We start from the raw sequence: 18,274 nt of genomic DNA on the forward strand, positions 1-18,274 counted from the left end.
CAAATGACCACCTTGAAACAAAAACGGGTGATTTTCAACATTTGTGATATTTTTTTATTGGGTCTAGTCTACTCATGATAGTGATCAAACACACTTCTGGGGATGAATTTTTCTTAAAAAAAAAAAATAATAATAAAAATAATAAATAATAAATAAATAATAAATAAATAAATAAATAAATAAATAAATAAATAAATAAAATATATTTATATATTAAATCTCTCAAATAAATTCCACCTTGGAAATGGTCAAAATGACCCAAAAATGGCCACTTCAAACCAAAATGTCACCATTATTTCCTGGTATTTGTTGTATTTGGTACTAAAAAGATTCTCATCAGATAACTTCAATGGTATAAAAGTCGACCCTTTACCCATTAAATGCCTCCCCCACCCCAATGCCGCTCCTTCCTACAATGCGGATTAAGATATTACATAAATAATCTCTTTACATAAGAAGAATCATTGGGACTGGCTGGAAATGATGATGTCATTGTTTACTGCCGCCAATCATTGTGTACAACAACTTACAGTATTTCACCCTTTTCCTCACTTCCTGTTTGTCCTTTTGCCATTTCCTCTTGCCATTGCTCGGTCAATCCGCGTGATGTGTTGCAATTTTTACTGTCACTTTTGCAAGATTCCTGCTGATAGTTTGCAGTTAATAATTACAAAGTCACCATCTTGGATTCTTCCACTGACCACACTTGTTTTTATTGTTATGGGCTTGTTAGTAATCTGCAGCTGATTTACAGTAGTTGTTGAGGATTTAGTTTGAAAAAAAAAAAACCACCAAAAAAAACACGGTCCAAGTTCGTCGGTTAGAAAAATGTGTTCATGTTATCATTAATCATAACCTTTCTTCTAGAATTACCTCTGACCATAAATCACAAGCACCTTAATCTCAATCATAAATCACAACTACGATAGCTTCTGGTGCGTACAGTAAATGACATGGGTCTTTTCATTTCTCTATATGTGCTTCAAATTGGATCCCTTGCACTCTTCGATGGCGGTTTCAAACCAAAATCGCTGACTTCATGACCATAAAATGTCATATTGTTCAGTCAAACGGGCTTTGGGAGCCGAATTTTCAAAAAATAAATAAATACAAATCTAGCCTTAAATTGCCATCTTGCAAACCAAAATGGCTGACTTCCTGTTCATTTTACGCCGTAGGTCCTTGAAACTTTTTTGGTGGGTCAACTCATGATAGAAAGGCCCACCAAATTTCATATTGTAACGTAGAACTGGCTTTGGCGAGGACATTTTCAGAAAATCTTGATGAAGAGTACCTCAATGATAAATGGTCAAATTGATACTTTATATAACCACCTTGTCTACTCAGGATGGACACACCAAACAAACGATGTGAAATTGGCTTCAGGGGGCTGAATTAAAAGAAATTAAATGGCTTGGACCATTTTATCTTTCACAGATGACTAGAAATGACCAAAAAGGTCACTTCAAACCAAAATGGTTCCCTTCCTGTATGTATTAAGACACGAGTTCTTCAGACTTTTTTTGTGGGTCTTCTCATGATAGACATGCCTACCAAATTTCATGTTGCTGAGCCAAAGGGACTTTTTCCAAGTGTCTCTCTCCCTCTTCGTCTTCGAATCGGTGTCAGCCAAGGTACAGAATGGCTGCTCCATATGTTACGTAATGAAAATGAAGCCCTGCGTGAGAGTTACAATGGAGTGAGGTGACGAATGGAAGTAGAGAAAGACGAGGCTTGTTTGGACATTCTTGAGGGTCAGAGTTACAACAACAGCCCGCTCGGGCCACACCTGCCATCAGTCTCGACACTCTCCAAACACTGCAGTCAAACAGTGTTGCTAAGGGGACTCCACTTTCAAGTCGAAACCTTTTTGTCCGAAAACCTCAGCAGACAGAACGGTACCGTGTCGTATTCCACTCAGCTGTTCGGAACGATTGGACGCCGGCCCGTGGTTTCTTCCTCCAGATGTCTTTGACATGCGAGCGGGAAATATGCAGCGGGAAATCTGAGTGCAGGGTTTTTTTCGAGGACACGACTTCTCAGTGAAAAAAATTCACGGCAATGTACTGTAAAGTTACGAAATACACATGCTGCGGACGTTTCATCTTACATGGATGATATGACTTTAATAGCCTGCGGAGTAATCGACGACCAATGCCCATGTGGAAATCCGCGGATGCCGAATCGCTGCAGGGATTAACTGGAGTTGAAGTTGTAATATCAGCATTCGCCACTAGATAGCAGACTTGTCTTAGTTATACTTATATACACTGCATCTTATATGGCAATAAACTACATTATGAGTAAGGCCTGATCTTTTTTTTTTGTGGATTTGAGTTGATTTTTTGTGAGTTATTGCACTTAATGTTTGTTTCTTGTTCAAAGGAACCATGACTGTAATGTTAAGTTTGCTCCGTATGATTTATTAGGTTGTTACTAGCATAACTATTGAGATTCATTTTTCAAAACGAATTTCCTGTTTCGTCGCCATTGTTGTTTGCGTGACGTAGAATGGCGCTGCTCCCCTCGAAGCAAAACGATGCGATCGGGAGAGTGCCCCTCCCCCACGCCGTGTTCTCGTCGTCATTCACCCAGACGCATTGAAAAACGAGAGCACGTCGTGGGGGAGGGGCACTCTCCCGAACGCACCGTTTTGCTTCGAGAGAGCAGCGCCATTCATACGTCACGCAAACAACAATGGCGGCGTATGTACAAATAGAGTTTCTACAAAATGTATGAAACTGGAAATGATTTTTGGAATCTCAATCTCATAGTTATGTTAGTAACAACCAAATAAATCATATGGAGCATACAGTCACAGGGTCCCTTTGAACGAGAAACAAACATTAAGTGCAAGAACTCATTTTGAAAAAAAATTCTCTCTCACAAAAATCAACTCAAATCCTCCCAAAAGGTGCTCTGTATCATAATAAGTATTCAAAATGTGAATACTTGTACAGTAGGCTAATGGTTTAAAAAAAAAAAAAGTGTTAACGAACATCCCTAATTTGAATCCACTATCCAGCATGTGCGTGTCCTGTGAAAGTGGACAGTTGGCAGCGTGACAAAATCTTTAGGTGATGATTCAAGTTGACGTAGGCAAGTTAAGCATACACCACTGTGTAAACTTTCATTGAAATGCAGAAAAGACCAATGCAATGTCATGGCGCTTCGAACAAAATGACCGACCCCCCCCCATTTCTATAGCTCCGTTCACACACTCACAGTCTCACACACACACGAACGTGTCTAGACATTCTCACATCTTTGATCCTATGATCCTGCGTCAGCAAAGATGGACACACGCACGCCCACACACAAATCCCTTACTCAGTTGAACTCGTTGACCTTCAAATGCATTGTATGTCATTTTCCGTCCCTTTTCCAGACTATCATTGCTTTTTTTTTTTGTCCTCTTATCCAACCCTTCAAAAAATTGTATGTGCTTTTCACTTGATATGTTCATTTGCCAGTTGTGTAGCAAGACAACATGGACAGATTGTGCATTGTGCGGTGAGATATATTTTTGGGGAAATAAAAATGTGTTGTAAATTTCACACATTGCCAGAATTCTATGATACATTTTTTTTTAAATCGCCAAATATGAGGGTTCAAAATTGTGAAAAGGAAAAATGGATGCTACTTAGTCTAGCATGTTTCTCACGGCTACGCAAAACGACATGCTTGAAACACAAAAATGTCACCGTTCAAACCCGGCGCTCGCTGGGAATACAGCTCACCGGCTTGACAACGAGGCACTCTAAAGCGGCCGTGCCAGTGCACAGCCTCGGTCCAAAGGCTTTGCTAGCCCATCAGATTTGTCAGCATTCGTGGCTGACAACGAGGCGCTCTAAGCAGCCATGACAGTGGAGTATCTGAAGGGACTGGTGACCAATCATCATTTGCCATCATTTGAATCTGACATCGTTTTTTCTATCCAAGTCATCATTTGCAATTCTAATTTCCCATTCCTTTGTTTACATTAACACAGCATTTGCCTACATGTGCTTTATCTATGCGTGCCCTGCGACCAATCCTTTAAACATAAAAATGGCTTTAGTTCATTGCAAAGCAAGAGTTGGACAAAGTGCACAGGAGCAGATTGTTGACAAACTCGACTGGAATCACAACATCGAAGACGCACGCCTACGTGAGAAATTTTTCCACAGGAACAAACAATGTCACCACTGGGAGCCATTCAAAAAACACGGCGGTCATAAAACACGGCCTTCTGGGAATTATAGGAGTGGTAAACAAAGTAGTAGGGCTTTTATCCACAGCGCGTGACTACCGTGTTTATTCACACACAGCGACCTGAATTGCATGTCCATGTGACCATGTGACCATGTGACCATGTGACGTACTGTACCGCCTGGAAAACTTCCTTCCTGCTTCAATATCTTTTGATCCGCTTGACATTGCAGCATGATGACATCATCACCTGTAAGCAGAAGGGCAAAAAGAGCTTTTGAAATCGAGTTTATTAACGCCGTTCAGAAAACACTGAATTGAAGTAAGAATTTACCAAATTTGTGAAAAAAACTAAGAAAATAAAAGCATAGCGTACCTAAATTAATGTCCATCAAAAACTATTTAAGGAAACGAGGCTTTGCATAAGCAGCTACAGATGAACATACACGTAAAAAACATGATGTTGGTGTTCCACAAGTGTGCGTATTACGCCCACTTGAGCCTCCTCCAACCCCCCCCCCCCCCCCCCCCCTTGCACCTGCACTGCTGAGCTACGAACATTTAAAAAGCATCAATTAACACATCAATCTTTTTTTTTGGGGGGGGGGGGGGTAAATCTAATTTCACAGAGCAAATTGCTAGCTGCCTCGTTGGCCAATAGGTGCGAATGTGAATCTCCTCTGACAGCCGGCATGAGATGGAGCTGGGAATGATGATTGTGCTAAGAAAAACCTCGGCAGCTGCTGCAGAGGATTTACCAGCGCACGTACGCGCAAATACAGAAATAAGATAGCGTCGGTTCAAACGTAACGGAAGGCGGCACAGCAATGACGAAACCCTGACAAATCTTTCAGTTCACTTTCACATTTCAACTTGAAGTGAACAGGATTTTTTTTTTTTTTTTTTTATTTACTTTGTAACATGCTATATACAAACACTTGTGTCTTTATTGCCTTCTCACCCACCCATTATGAAATTAAACAACTAACAAGAAATTGAGTCTGTAAAAAATGTGTGAGTGAACTATTATAACCTGTTACATATTTTTAATCTCTGTACATGACTTGGAGGCACTTTCAAGTCATTTTCAGCCAGATGTAAAAATGTCAAAGATGAATAGTGAAAGCGTTGCCCCTAAAGCGACACAATTTATCAACATGTGATGTCGTAACATGTCTACACGAATTGCTGATCCTTGGTGAAAATATGCCACATGCAGGTTATAAAAAACACATGGGAAGTGTTTTAAATTGTAAAAAAAAACAAAAAAAAAACATAACAGGTATTTTAACTGTAACGCCAGTGCAAGAATAAGAATATTAACACTGTGAACTGTAGACATTTATATATTACAGTAGAAAAGCCTATATTGAGCAAAATGGTAAATATATGAAATAGAGTAAAATGGAATAATGTTCAAAGACATTTTTATGATGGACATTCTTTTTAATCATCTGTGGTCGTGTGAACACAAAAAAGTGTTACCTCGACAGCATTGACAAGCTTAATTAGTGTCTTTGCTGCCCTCTGCTGCTCACAAACAAGCAAAGCAGCGCTTGGTCTTCATTTTTAATTGTGAGTCTGTGATTGGTCCCAGTGCAAAGTGACGTCAAAGGTAGTATACTCGGCACAAGTGGTGGGAAGTCATCATAAGTCAGTCTCAACTCTTTTTTTTTCTTCTTTTTTTTACCTCAAGTTTCAAGCAAGTTCAGAGTTTTTCGCACATTAGCCAATTTGCACTTCACGTAACGTTAGTCAACATTTTTTGAGAGCTTGTTCCCAACTTCTTTTTTTTTAACCTCAATGGTTCGCTTGAAAAGATAACAATACTTTATTGAAAACGTAATTTTGACTCCAAAATTTGATAAATGTTAAAAACGTAATTTGGGGGGAAAAAAGCTTGAATCTTACTTTTTGTTTGTTTTCCCCCCAACAACTCACACTTTCTTGAAAAAAAAAGATGGTTTAGATTTGTTTTCTCTCAAATGCTTTTCAAAAACTTTAATTTTGAAAAAGAGTTGTATGTTTTTTTTCTAATAGTAATGTGTTGTTTCGAGAACTGTCACATTTTCTTGGATTTTTTTTTTTAAAAAGGTAATTTTTAGGGGGAAAAAACGTAATACATATATATTTTTTCCGGTACAAATGTATTTTGCAAAAGCCCAAATTTTACTATTTTTCCATCTTATTTCACAAGGAGTATGTCAGTTGTTTTTTTAATTCCCCCAAGAATTTACACTTTTTTTTTTAAAGAATGTCTCTTGAAAATGATGATTTTTAAATGTAAACATTTAAGACTGACGTCATTTACTTGAAGTTGAAGTCACATATTTTATTTCAAGTCCTAAAATGGCCGAGTAAAGCCTGACTGAAGACAAGTCACGTGACCCCCCCAACACCTTTGCTATTATTATTTAACTCCTGCAGCGTGAGAGGCGGTGTTACCATGGTGACCGCCTCTAAGCTCCTCCCCTGAGTAGCGCGTACATAGCTGTGACGGTGAGTGCGGCGGCCGTGTACGCGAAGGCGGCGTTGTATAGCGTGCTGCGGCCGATCCGCTCGCCCAGCGTCCTCTGAGTTTCCGCCGCAGAGCCCGGCGTCCACTCGGACCCCCGCCGGGAGCCGCTTTCCAGAAGGTTCCTCACGTGGGACAGCTCGCCGCGGACCCCGCCGAGGCTTTGCCGCAGCTCCGACACTTGGGGTAAAAGTGACTCCAGGAGCGGCGAGCGGTCGGCGGGGGGAGGACCGCTGCCCTCAGGGACGGCGACGGCGGCCCCCCGGAGGGAGACCCTGAGGCTGTCGATGAGCCCCCCCAGCTCGTCTTGCTGCGTGCGATGGTTCCCGGCTTGGATTCGGAGGGCTTCCTGCAGGCTTTCCGGACCCTTCTGGGCCTCCAGCAACAGACCCTTCAGCTCCTACAAAACAACACACATGCACACGCACTGAAAGCTTTTATAAAAGTTTATATTCATATAATTGAAGTTTAAAAAAGAAAAAGAAAATGCAAAACAGCTTATTGTGAATAAAAAGATAACGTACACTTAATATAAATATTTTTATGGTATATATTTTTATATGACAATATATTTTTTAAATACATAAAATCATCAACTGTTTCTTCAATTAATTATAACAAATGTAATTTTGTTTTAAACTAATTGCATGAATAATATAATTTTCATATATTTATATTAAATATTTTAAAATGATAACAAATACATTATTTGAGTCTAACTAACACCTTATTTTTGTTTTATTGTTTATGATTACATTATAATTAGTCATATTTTTACTTAAAGCTACTGAAGTAGAATATTCCATTTCGAATCGCTACTGCCACCTGCTGGCAAAAAATGAAACTGCACATACCGTTCTTCACATACACACCACGCACATCAAATTCTAACCCGATTGCAGTCTGAAAACTATTGGCCAGAAGCTTGCAGGAGTACCCATTGTGAACAGCTAAGGTATTAATCTACTAACTAGAAGGCATATGAGTCATAAATGGTCAAATAAAAAGCTCACTGTGAAGTTATTTTTGGGAAAAAAGTTCCATATTGCAGCTTTAAACTAATTTCAAAATAAGTAAAATTTGTGTAGCATTAGTAAAAACATGTATTAGTAAAAACGAATAATGTTTATTGGGCTAAAGTATTGCAAAACATGAAATACAAAAAAAATAATTAGCAAAATCTTTACTTCATTCATATATAAAATTATTTAATTTTCAAAGATTACTTATCAAACAAACAATAAAATAAATTCCAAATTGTTAAATGTAATAGCGTTGATTTGATTGTTTTAAAAGATTACCAATTATTTAATAACATTTAAAAATATATATTGTTTGATTTGATCATTTACAACAAATAACCAGTTTCTAAAATACATAAAACAAGTTTAATATATGTAAAAAATATGTATTAATATTTTTGTTTATTATTTACAATAAACCAATTAAACAATTATTTTTTAAATAAAAATAATAAATGTTAAACATATTAGTCATTTTTTTAATTTTTAATTAATATTTTATGCTATAATTTACAGAAATTAAATTAAACAATTATTTACTGATATTGCTTTTTTCATCGTTTTACTTTTTCCTAGACCCTTTTCGTAATCTTGTTTTTTGAAATTGAATACTGGTAGCACAAAAATGATGTCATAGCTGAAAAAGAAATATTTTGTTGTGTATGTACAATTGTTTACATATATATATATGTATGTACTTTTCTTTTCTAATAAAGTTTGTCTTGTCTTTCATGTATATTTAAGATGGTTGATTGCATAAATATTTTTATTTTAATATTTACAATCAATATACTAATTGTACTAATCTTACAACTACAAAAATACAACAACAAAAACAGGCAAGTGAACGCAAGCCAAGCCCTTTCTTGCCGCATCCTCACCTGCAGGCGCACGCGGTTGATGTAGGTGGAGCCCATGACGCCGATGAGAGCGCCCAGCACCGACCCAATGAGCGACCAGTTCTTGGTGCGCTCGGCCCGCGTCCGCTCCTTCTCGTGACTCCCGCGCACGGCGGCCGAGAAGGAGGCGAAGGTCTCGCGCTCGGCCGCCTCGGCGTGCCCGTGAGCCGCGCGCAGGCGCCGCTCGTCCAGCAGCAGTCGATGCTCCAGGGTAGCCAGCTCCAGGTAGGCGGCCTCCTCCCGGGACACGCGCTCCAGGCGGGCCCGCGCCTCCTTCAGCCGACCCTGCACCGCCTCCAGGCTGCCGTGCGCCTCGCGAACAAGCCCCCTTGACGTCAAGAATGCCGCCTCTGCCTGCAACGTCATCCAGAATGGATAAGCTTTGTGATTGGCTTGAAATTAGTGGGGGGAAACAAATCTGCATTTTTTTGGCTTTTATTTTGAATTTAGTCCAGTCTGGGTTTTTGTTTCTGACCTCTGTGACTTTGGTCTGCGCTTGGCGGACCTCATTGAGGCCGACAAACTCCTCGTACTTCTCCCACCAGCTGTTCATTGTGGCGGCGGCCATCAGAGCAGACTTCTGGCTCCACTGCTGCCCCAACCGAGCAGCATGCTGGACAACAATAAATAAATAAATAAATAAAGTAAAAGTAAAATGGCTTTTAGTAAATAAAGTGGTTTAATAATATTTAATTACTAGTATTTCTTTCATGCATAACTCAAATTTTGCCTTGCAAAAAAAAAGGACCAAATGAAATAATTGAAGTTACCATTGTTTTTTCATTATTTTCTTTGTGAAAAACGGCAGGTTCTAAAGTGTTTTATTTACCTGTAAGGCAGACAGAACTCGCTCCTTCACATCAGGACCAGCCGGGCCTGGGCCAGTGGGTTGGTGATGAGCGGCGTAGGTCCGGACCGCGTGCGCCCGGACCGGCAGGGGTCCGAGCAGGAAGAGGCGGGACCAGCAGCCCGAGCCATGAACTCGGTACCTGGCGTGAACAGCGTACACAGTGCGCATCAATGTACTGTCATGTGGTCTATTGTAGTGTCGTTTTAACGGGAACATACCTCATTGAGAAGTGCAATATGGAAAGAGTCGGAACTGCAATATGGAAAGAATCGGAACTGCAATTTGTCCCCAGCTCCAGAGATACCACCTGTAAGTGATTGGTTAGATGCAGGCAACCATTTTAGCATCAGGGAGAGCATCCTAACAGACTACATCGACTCGTTTAGTTTTTTTCTGGCATCTTTTCTTTCCAAGTTTCAACCTTCCCTAAGAGTGGATTTTTATTCATGTAACCTTAAATCCTCCCTTCGTTTGCTTGAATCTTTGTTCTGCCTACCACTTTTTGCATCTTGCTTCTTGTTTCCCATGCTAAAACAACTATTTTGGTCTTCCTTCTTTCGCGACCTGTATGATACAGCTTCTTTTTTTTTTTACTCAATTTATATCATTATATGACAGTATTCACTGCAACTGTAAAAAAAAAAAAAGAAGACAAAAAATGAATACCTACTATTGGTCCACCCAGTATGCTATTTTATGCACTTCTAGCATTCTATATTTCGTTTCCTTGTACTTATGTGACAGTAATGTGTAATCACAAACAATATTTATCTGTCCATCCTTTTTAATTACCCGACTAGCTGCTGCTAATGCCCTCTACCCATTTCCAATGGTAGCAACCTAGCATTTAGCATCACGTCCCGGTCTTGCTCTGTCATGTGCTCTATTTATATATAAAGCAAATATACCTGTATTCTTGTGCGTTTCCGATACAAACATGTCACTGGGACAATATTTTCCAGTGTCCCAAAGTCGTCATTCTAATGCGAAAAGAGACAGCTAGCCAGATGATAGCATGTAAGTTTTGATCAGGCATATGATGGTGATTCTATTTCCGGGTTAAAAGTTTTACTGGCGTGGTGGGGTCTTTACAGCGCGACTTCTTCGCTACGAGATTGGAGGCAATACAACATTATCATCGAAACGCTCCACCCTTTTCTACTTTCGCTCATATTAACGCTAAAAGATGTCCGGCAGGGAAGGTGAGACGCCGTTTTATATCGCTGCATCATATATTCTTATTAGTATAACATTAAAACTAACTGTAACGTGATTGCATGTGTTGATTAGCTAGTTAGCTCTTGCTAACGAGAGGTGCACGAGCAGGCATAAGACTAAAACAAACAACTCTCCAAACGGCGACAATGCATTTTTAATTGCACATGTCAAATAATTATATGCATTTATTGAAGTTCTGTTCTGTTCATACCTGGCAGTCAGATTTGATCTCAGTTGACAATAACGCATTTTATGTCATTGCCAGGAGGCAAAAAGAAACCACTCAAGGCTCCCAAAAAACAAAACAAGGACATGGATGACGTAAGTTTCCCAAACATATTATATTACATTGCATTTGTTATTTAGCAAATTGCTATGCACGCATTAGGTTCAATGCAATTGTTTTGTGCATAATAAATGGTACCATAAATTGCCATTTCAGTATTTTGAAGTGTGCTAAATGTGTGTGCAGGATGAAGTTGCTTTGAAGCAGAAGCTGAAGGAGGACCAGAAGGCCTTGGAGGCCATGAAGGCCAAAGCTTCTGGAAAAGGACCACTTGGTATGAATGGAAACACATTTCAAATACAGTTGAGCAATAGCTGCGAGCGTACGCCAACAAAATTGGCAATAAAAATGGTTTACTTGAGCGCAGCGTGGCTGTGACATATCCAATAGGAGAGGGTTTGGCGCAGTGATTTCAGAATGCTAAACAGCAACTGACCAACCAGTGGGAATAGCAACCATGCGTCTTCCTGGTAGGCTGCTAAGCAACCACTTCCAAATATGGGCATGGTATTTAAGTGTTTACTGTTTATGAAGAGGCGATTATAGGAAGAGTTTCTCGCTCCATGTAGTAGAGCTTGGCCTCTATCCCCATCAACAGCCGGTGCACCTGCTGTGCTGTTAAGGGTTTCTCATGCCCTGTCTTGTATTTTCTCTCCACCAGGTGGCAGCGGCATCAAAAAATCAGGCAAGAAGTGAAGCCTTCCAAATCGTCCCGATGATTCCCGCCTGGGTTTACCGCGACTGCAGCGTGTCCGGTTTGTTTTGCTCCGGCTTAAAAGTGTGTTGTTGTTTTTTTCTGCGACAGTTCCCGGGTCGTGTTAACTGGAGTCACAGATTTCACACTGATATTTTTTGGGTCATAAACACTGACCAGCCATTTTCAAATAAAAGGTTGGTCAAAATGGCAACATTTGAGATATAATGATGTTGTTAAAATACAAGAAAAAAAATCTAACATGTTTGGTTTTTTTTAGGACATTTTATTGTAAAGAGACTAATAAAATGTTTTGAAATCTCCTCAAATCTACAGTATATGATTGAAATCAGTAAGCTTTGATAGCAAACCACCTACAGGGGGCAGAATATCTCCAGGAAGTTGTATTATGACAGTTGGCAGGAGATCTTTGCCGTCAAATGGGACTTGCGTGTTTTTCATTGGACAGCTACGTGATACAGATGGCAAAAAAAATAAAAAAAACTCATATTAAAAAATTTCAGGTTTTGTTAAGATATAGTTTAATGAGCTTTTTTTTTTTTTTTTTCATGAAATACCAGATGATTAGAACAAAATGGTGTCTCCATGAAGTGGCCCGAGGTAAAAGTGGTCATGTTGGTCTTATGATGTTGCTGAGCTGGAAATGTTAATTATTCAACTGGTGGAGCTGGAAACGACTCGTATGTTGACATCTCAAGTTCAGCAGAATAATGTTGAAACGCTCTACTGTCGCCCTCGAGGAGGAGATTCGAACGAGTCCGTTGGCCTCGAGCGGCGTGTCGTCTCAGAGCATTTTGCAGCTAGAAGTCGGCTGCCGCCGTGGCAGCTGCTGTAGTAGTCCTCCTTCTTCTTCATCCCCTCGTTGCATCTTGGCCAGTTGCATCTGCAGGATTTGGATCTCCAGGTTGAGCTTCTCTCGCTCCAGCAGCAGGTTTCCTCGTTTCAGCTCCAGCAGTTCACTGTCCAAATGCGGACCTGCTGGGGTAGATTTCACCGGAAAACAAATTGCATTAGTTTTCTATTCTAACCAGTGGATTCTTCCTAAAAGTGGTAAAATTTTGAGAGAAGAAAAAAAGACTCAAAAGTAAACTTTGTCAAAATAATGCAACATTTAAAGCATATTTCAGATTACTTTTCATCGTTTATGTGATGCCACCACAGAAGGGTACCGGTGACTTTTACAGGCGGTGCAAAAGGGGCTGTGGGGTTCCACAAGGGTCTATACTCGTACCGTTGATAATCTCTGTCACAACACTTATAATACTATTTGAAAATTCTAAGCATCTCGGAAACATCTAGTGAAGATGATGCTCCTCTCGTGAAATTATGCTTTTTTTCTTTCTTGCCATAGATTGAATTCAAGATCAGGTCATGCTGCAGATTGGCGACACCCTGCGCTGGTTGCCAGCCAATCGCAGGGCCCGTACAGACAAACAAATTCATACCTGAGGACAATTTGGAGTCTTCAGTGACAGTATCATGCATATTTTTAGACTAGGGGAGAAAATTGGGGAACATGTAAATTCCACGCACAAAGACCCAAACCGAAATTCGAACCCTGAACCTGAGAACTGTAAAGCAGTCATGCTAACCCTTAGGTCACTGTGCTGCTGTCAATGTCTTGTGCTAACGTCATATCAGCAGCAGTTACCTTCATCTTCTTGTGGCGTGGCGAGAGATCTCAGCTCCACCTCCACTGGGTAATGGTCGCTGACTTTCAGCGCCTGCGACACAAACGCACGATATCGGCGTCAATATCGAAACGCAAGCGTCAGATTAATCCCAGCGTCTTTATGTTGATCTCGGCATTCACAGTTCTGCACTGGAAAGCGCACAGCCAAGATTGTCATCCGGCACAAACAATCTCGGGTGTTGAGCCACATGCTGCTTCACCACGCACCTGCTCATTGCTCAGGCCGAACGCGTTCTGGAAGTTGAAGGGTTTGGCGGAGTTTGGTACCACAGCGCGAAGCATGTCGTCTCCGTAGACCACAATCCTGGAACCAGGACATTTTAATTGGCACCGTTTGTTAGCGTCAACGTCTACTCTCGTCCATCCACAGTTGGGAGACTCGAGTCACGTGACTTGACTTGACACAGACTTTTTAGGACTTTGCTTTACAAGACTTTTGAAAGACTCATGGTGAAACTTGACTTTCTTGATTTTTAGCCACAATGACTTGAAACTTGAATGTTAAAGACTTGCGATTTAAGTCAAGTCATCTTTATTTATACGGCGCTTTTACAAAGCGCTTTACTTCAACCCAACATAAAACAAGCATAACATAAAACAAGCATAACATAAAACACCAGCACCTCTGCATCCTACCTGTCATACGTATGCGCGTTTCCCACGCTGGCCGTGGTGTCGACGTCATCGCCAATCAGCCAGTGGAAGTTTTTATCGCTGCGGATGCGAATGGACTGCAAGTCTCTCTCGGACACGTACGCGCCGTCTGCGTTGAAGTCGCCCAAGATCATCATGTTCTGTTGCGGGCGTGACGTTTGCAGCAAATGAGGACAACTCAAACTCGGCCATCAAATTTCATTGTTCCCAAGTGAAGCCGGAGAACTTAAGAAACTGAATTTTCAAGAATGCTGAAAATATCCCTCACGTCGGTCCTCCACTTGGTCTTGACATGCTGAAAGACGTCGAAGAGCTCATCGAGCTCGATCTCCGAGTCCTCGGGCTTGGTGTGGACGGGGATCATCACCAGGTCCTTCAGCACTGCCGCGGGAAACACGCGCACGCGTCAAACGCACACACCGCACCGCACCCACGCACACTCATTGACTTCTCCCACCTGTGCGGTGACATCGGAATCTCAGGATGTAAGGGTCCCTGGCGAAGACGTCGCCGCCGTCCGTCACCTGGTCGTCAAACTGGTACGAGCCCACCAGGTCCACCAAGTCGTCCCTGCGCGGACCACGTGAGAAATTCTTTAGAGTCGACGTCGTCTGAAAGACGACGTCATCGTGGCGACCTGTAGAGGAACATGAACTGCTCCTTGTAGCGGGTTCGTCCCAGCCGACTGCTGATCTTCAAAGTGTAGTGAGGAGACACGGCCCTGCACGCACACGCACACACACACACACACACACATTAATATATATCATTTTTGTAACGTTTGGCAGTAAAAGAGTTAATTTTGGTCCCGAGTGCATTTTGGACGGCGGACGTACGTGTTGAGCGCATCCAGGAGAGTTTTGACGGACGTGCCGCTGACGTCAACCACCTCAAGGATCACGATGATGTCATAGCGACGGATAATCTGGGGGGCAAATATTGACATATTTCAATAAAATCATTAAATAATCTGATGGATTTCATTCTCAAATCTTTTGAACATATGAACTTTTCTTTCTTCCTATTCTTGTTTTTACTTCAATTTATATTTTAAATTTGTAATGTGTTTTCTTTATGTTTATATGTTCGATAAAACCCTAAACCATCGTGAATAAAAAAAAATACAATAAAAAATCTGTTGCATTTTTTTCTTACAATTTAACGTATTAAATATATTAATGTTATTTTTATCACTAAATAATCTGTTGAATATTTTGACATTCTAATTCAATGAAAATATTTGTCCTTTGTTTTCAAATATTTAGTTGTATTATGTCTTCAAATTTAATTTAAAAAAAAAAGTTTTTTTTTAACTTTTCAACATTTCCGTTAAATTTAAAAAAAAATCAGTCAATGTTAAATTTGTTGGCTATTTTCACATTTTAATTTAACAAAATATAATGGTTTTGGTTTCAAATGGTCAGAATTTCTTACTATTTAAATAAAATATTTAATAAGATGTCATATTCTTTAAATGTACTAATGATTTTTTAAACTTTACTATCAATAATAAGGCAGTAATTCTTAATTTTCAAATAATCACTTGCTTTTTTTTATATATATATATATATATATATATATATATATATATATATGTGATTAGTATGGAAAAACAAAAACTATCTTTTATTTTTAAATCTTACATTTTTCAAGAGTGATTTAATTTAGAACATTGCATTATTCCTTTTGTTCAAATAATCAGATGTAATTTTAAAAAAAAGAAAAGAAAAGAGTATTTTAATACAACAATAAGAGATTTTTTCAAATAATCAGTTGTCCTTTTATATTTAATTATAGAATCCATCCACCCATCCATTTTACCGCTCACATTTTAATATCTAAAAAATATTAATGAATCAAGTTGAAATCCTGTCGGCTATATTTGGATATGAACATTAAAGTGTGTGTTACCTGCACCAGGATCTGAACGATCTCCGGGTCGGATACTTTACTTCGTCCAAACTTCTGGATGTTGAACGAGGCAATTTTCATGGCGGCTGCTGAAAAACAAAAGAGTCGACAAAGAAGAAGAAGTTGAAGCTGCATGTGCCTGAACACGCAAAAGGCACGTTAGGCATCACGGCATTTACACAAAACAAACGCTTTAAGTCCGACTATGCAGCTGCCAACACTTAAAAAGAAGGACAAGCAAGTCCTCTTTTATGTGCGTGTGTGCTCGTTGGTTTCTTGGGAGTCCCATTTTCAAGAGCAGCTGCGCCTTTTTTATGATCGATGGAGCAGCCCCAAACCAATGTAAAGGTCTTCATGAAACACAGATGTGAAGCAGCTGTCAGAAAGCACGAGGAACATTCGTGGAGGGCTTCACAAACTTTTAACATCACTTTCAAAAATGACAGTCATCGCTATAGCAGGCTCAATCAAGCGTTGAGCAAAAAATGAGGCGGAAAATGAATCTTCCCTTCATCAAATACTCTGCAGCCGGGGTAAGCTTAGAGTGCCTCATTGTTGGCAGTGAGTGCAATCCATGTCACACAGAAAACTGGCGGAAGTGTGTGTAATGGGTGCAAAGGGACGGAAGTATAAAAAATGAAAAATATTCAGGAAAAAAACAGGGGGAAATGTTCAGAAAAACAGAAAAAAATATTCTTTAAAAAAAGAAAAAAGTACTTAGAAAATTCAACAAAACAGAATTTAATCATACAAAAAACAAAAACAAAAAAGTCTGACAAAATAGTTTTTTTTTCCAAATGAATGCAATACGCGTTTTCCTATATATATATATATATGACTTCATTATTATAAGATTAAGATTTGTCCATTGATTTTTTTTCTTGAAAATATGCTTGTTTTGCACAACACATGGTCTTTACAAGCATCGGCAAATAAATTAGAGGACAACTTAAAAGTTCTGGTGGCATTTTACGATTGTGTCCGCCATTTCTTTTGTTCTGGATGACTGACAGCCTCAATGAGAGGTTGGAGTTGTGTTGCGGCACGTCCGCTGGCAGCCGGCTGCAACCGCAGACGTCGCCTGAGGTCTTGCCACGTCACATCCGGCTCATGTGGCCCAAAACAAAGTCAGACCCTCGCCTGCATTTGAGGGAATGAAGAGGTTTGAATGTCACGCGAAGAGGGAAAAAAATTATTTTTTATATTATTATATGTTAAGGGGATACAAATCTTTTATTTTATTTTTTTAAGGGAAGTTGTACCTTTCAATGATTCCATGTGTGGATGGATAGGAAGCTTTCACGGGTTTCAAAATTCATTAAAAAAAAAAAAAAAACACATTCCACCCAGACAAGTTCTGTGTTTTATCTCTCAGCCAATCTGACGGAAGCAACGACTGGCGCAAGACAGGAATGTCCCACATGACATGACACTAAACCAACAAAGTACTTGTCCACTCAAGTTTATCCCTTTTTTTTTTTTAACGGTATGGGACATTGTTGTCACACCATTAAAAAGTCTTTCAACTAAATTGATTGTAAAATGTCACCTGTAAAGAGAGACCGCTTCCACTTGCCAAAACGTCTTTCAATTCAACCGACCACCCAAAAAAAAAAGTCACCTGTTGCTGAATCAAACATTGGACGCCTCTACAGGCCATAACAAGAACAGGCAACACTTGCCGGAATACATTTTTCAATTATAGTAAAACGACACCTGTTGGCTTATCATCTTCACACATTTAAAGCCTCTACATAACAGGAGATTGTTGTCACATTTAGGACGCTGTTCCATAAAGTTGACCATTGACAGTAAAATGTCGCATTTCTTATTGTCAAGACTTGTCGTGCCATACTGAAGCCTCGACACACCAAACGCACATCACCAACGCAACAAACCCCCCGGGTTGAAAACAACAATGGCGTTGCCGTTCCTAACTTCCTTTGCTTGACGACGAGCGTTGGGGAAATACTTGGGGAAGCTTCTCGCACAGGAAGTAGTTGCTCACCTGCAGGAAGTCAAGGAAGAGGATGCGAGTCCGCTTGTCTTGTGCGGCGTCTCTTTTGCTGGCGAGTCAAGTCAGGAGACGCTTCACCTTCAACCATAACACAAGCGCAACAGTGCCGAGCGAGAGACGCGCGCACACGCACGCAGGCCTCAACCAATAGGAGGAACCGTGTTATGTTTATGTGCTGTGTGCGCGCGCGCGCGGGGGCGAGAGGTTGGGGGTGTGTTTCGGGAGTCAAATTGCTTGAGATAAGAATGACACACCCACAGGAAGTGGTTAACTCGTCAAAATGGGCATTTTTCTTCTTTGGGG

General features: G+C 40.2%; 3 protein-coding genes across 7 annotated transcripts; 1 reads left to right on the forward strand and 2 right to left on the reverse strand.

Annotated features, from left to right (window-relative positions):
* Window positions 1-5,186: 5,186 nt before the first annotated feature.
* ccdc51 (coiled-coil domain containing 51) lies at window positions 5,187-10,534 on the reverse strand. The gene is made up of 6 exons (XM_086087608.1): window positions 10,386-10,534; window positions 9,696-9,784; window positions 9,457-9,616; window positions 9,103-9,240; window positions 8,610-8,981; window positions 5,187-7,106 (listed from the first exon to the last, which is right to left on the reverse strand). Exons 2-6 carry the CDS (start codon window positions 9,698-9,700, stop codon window positions 6,651-6,653), a joined length of 1,131 nt encoding a protein of 376 aa, XP_085943734.1. The 5' UTR covers window positions 9,701-9,784; window positions 10,386-10,534; the 3' UTR covers window positions 5,187-6,650.
* tma7 (translation machinery associated 7 homolog) lies at window positions 10,529-11,998 on the forward strand. The gene is made up of 4 exons (XM_086087614.1): window positions 10,529-10,679; window positions 10,961-11,016; window positions 11,168-11,255; window positions 11,643-11,998. The coding sequence occupies exons 1-4, from the start codon at window positions 10,664-10,666 to the stop codon at window positions 11,675-11,677; spliced, it is 195 nt and encodes a 64-aa protein (XP_085943740.1). The 5' UTR covers window positions 10,529-10,663; the 3' UTR covers window positions 11,678-11,998.
* Window positions 11,941-18,134, reverse strand: dnase1l4.1 (deoxyribonuclease 1 like 4, tandem duplicate 1). Of its 5 annotated transcripts, none has more exons than XM_086087610.1 (10): window positions 17,963-18,134; window positions 15,955-16,040; window positions 14,880-14,968; window positions 14,681-14,764; window positions 14,501-14,613; window positions 14,312-14,424; window positions 14,026-14,183; window positions 13,597-13,693; window positions 13,348-13,420; window positions 11,941-12,674 (listed from the first exon to the last, which is right to left on the reverse strand). In XM_086087610.1, exons 2-10 carry the CDS (start codon window positions 16,033-16,035, stop codon window positions 12,481-12,483), a joined length of 1,002 nt encoding a protein of 333 aa, XP_085943736.1. In that variant the 5' UTR covers window positions 16,036-16,040; window positions 17,963-18,134; the 3' UTR covers window positions 11,941-12,480. The 5 variants fall into 5 exon arrangements, with proteins under 5 accessions (XP_085943736.1, XP_085943739.1, XP_085943738.1 ...); XM_086087613.1 differs by having other exon boundaries at window positions 11,941-12,671; window positions 13,354-13,420; window positions 15,955-16,043; window positions 17,963-18,133; XM_086087612.1 differs by having other exon boundaries at window positions 13,354-13,420; window positions 15,955-16,043; window positions 17,963-18,133.
* Window positions 18,135-18,274: the final 140 nt, after the last annotated feature.

This window comes from Leptonotus elevatus, chromosome 10 (genome assembly GCF_054856555.1).
Source record: "Leptonotus elevatus isolate MCC_2025b chromosome 10, RoL_Lele_1.0, whole genome shotgun sequence".
Taxonomy (NCBI): Eukaryota; Metazoa; Chordata; class Actinopteri; order Syngnathiformes; family Syngnathidae; genus Leptonotus; species Leptonotus elevatus.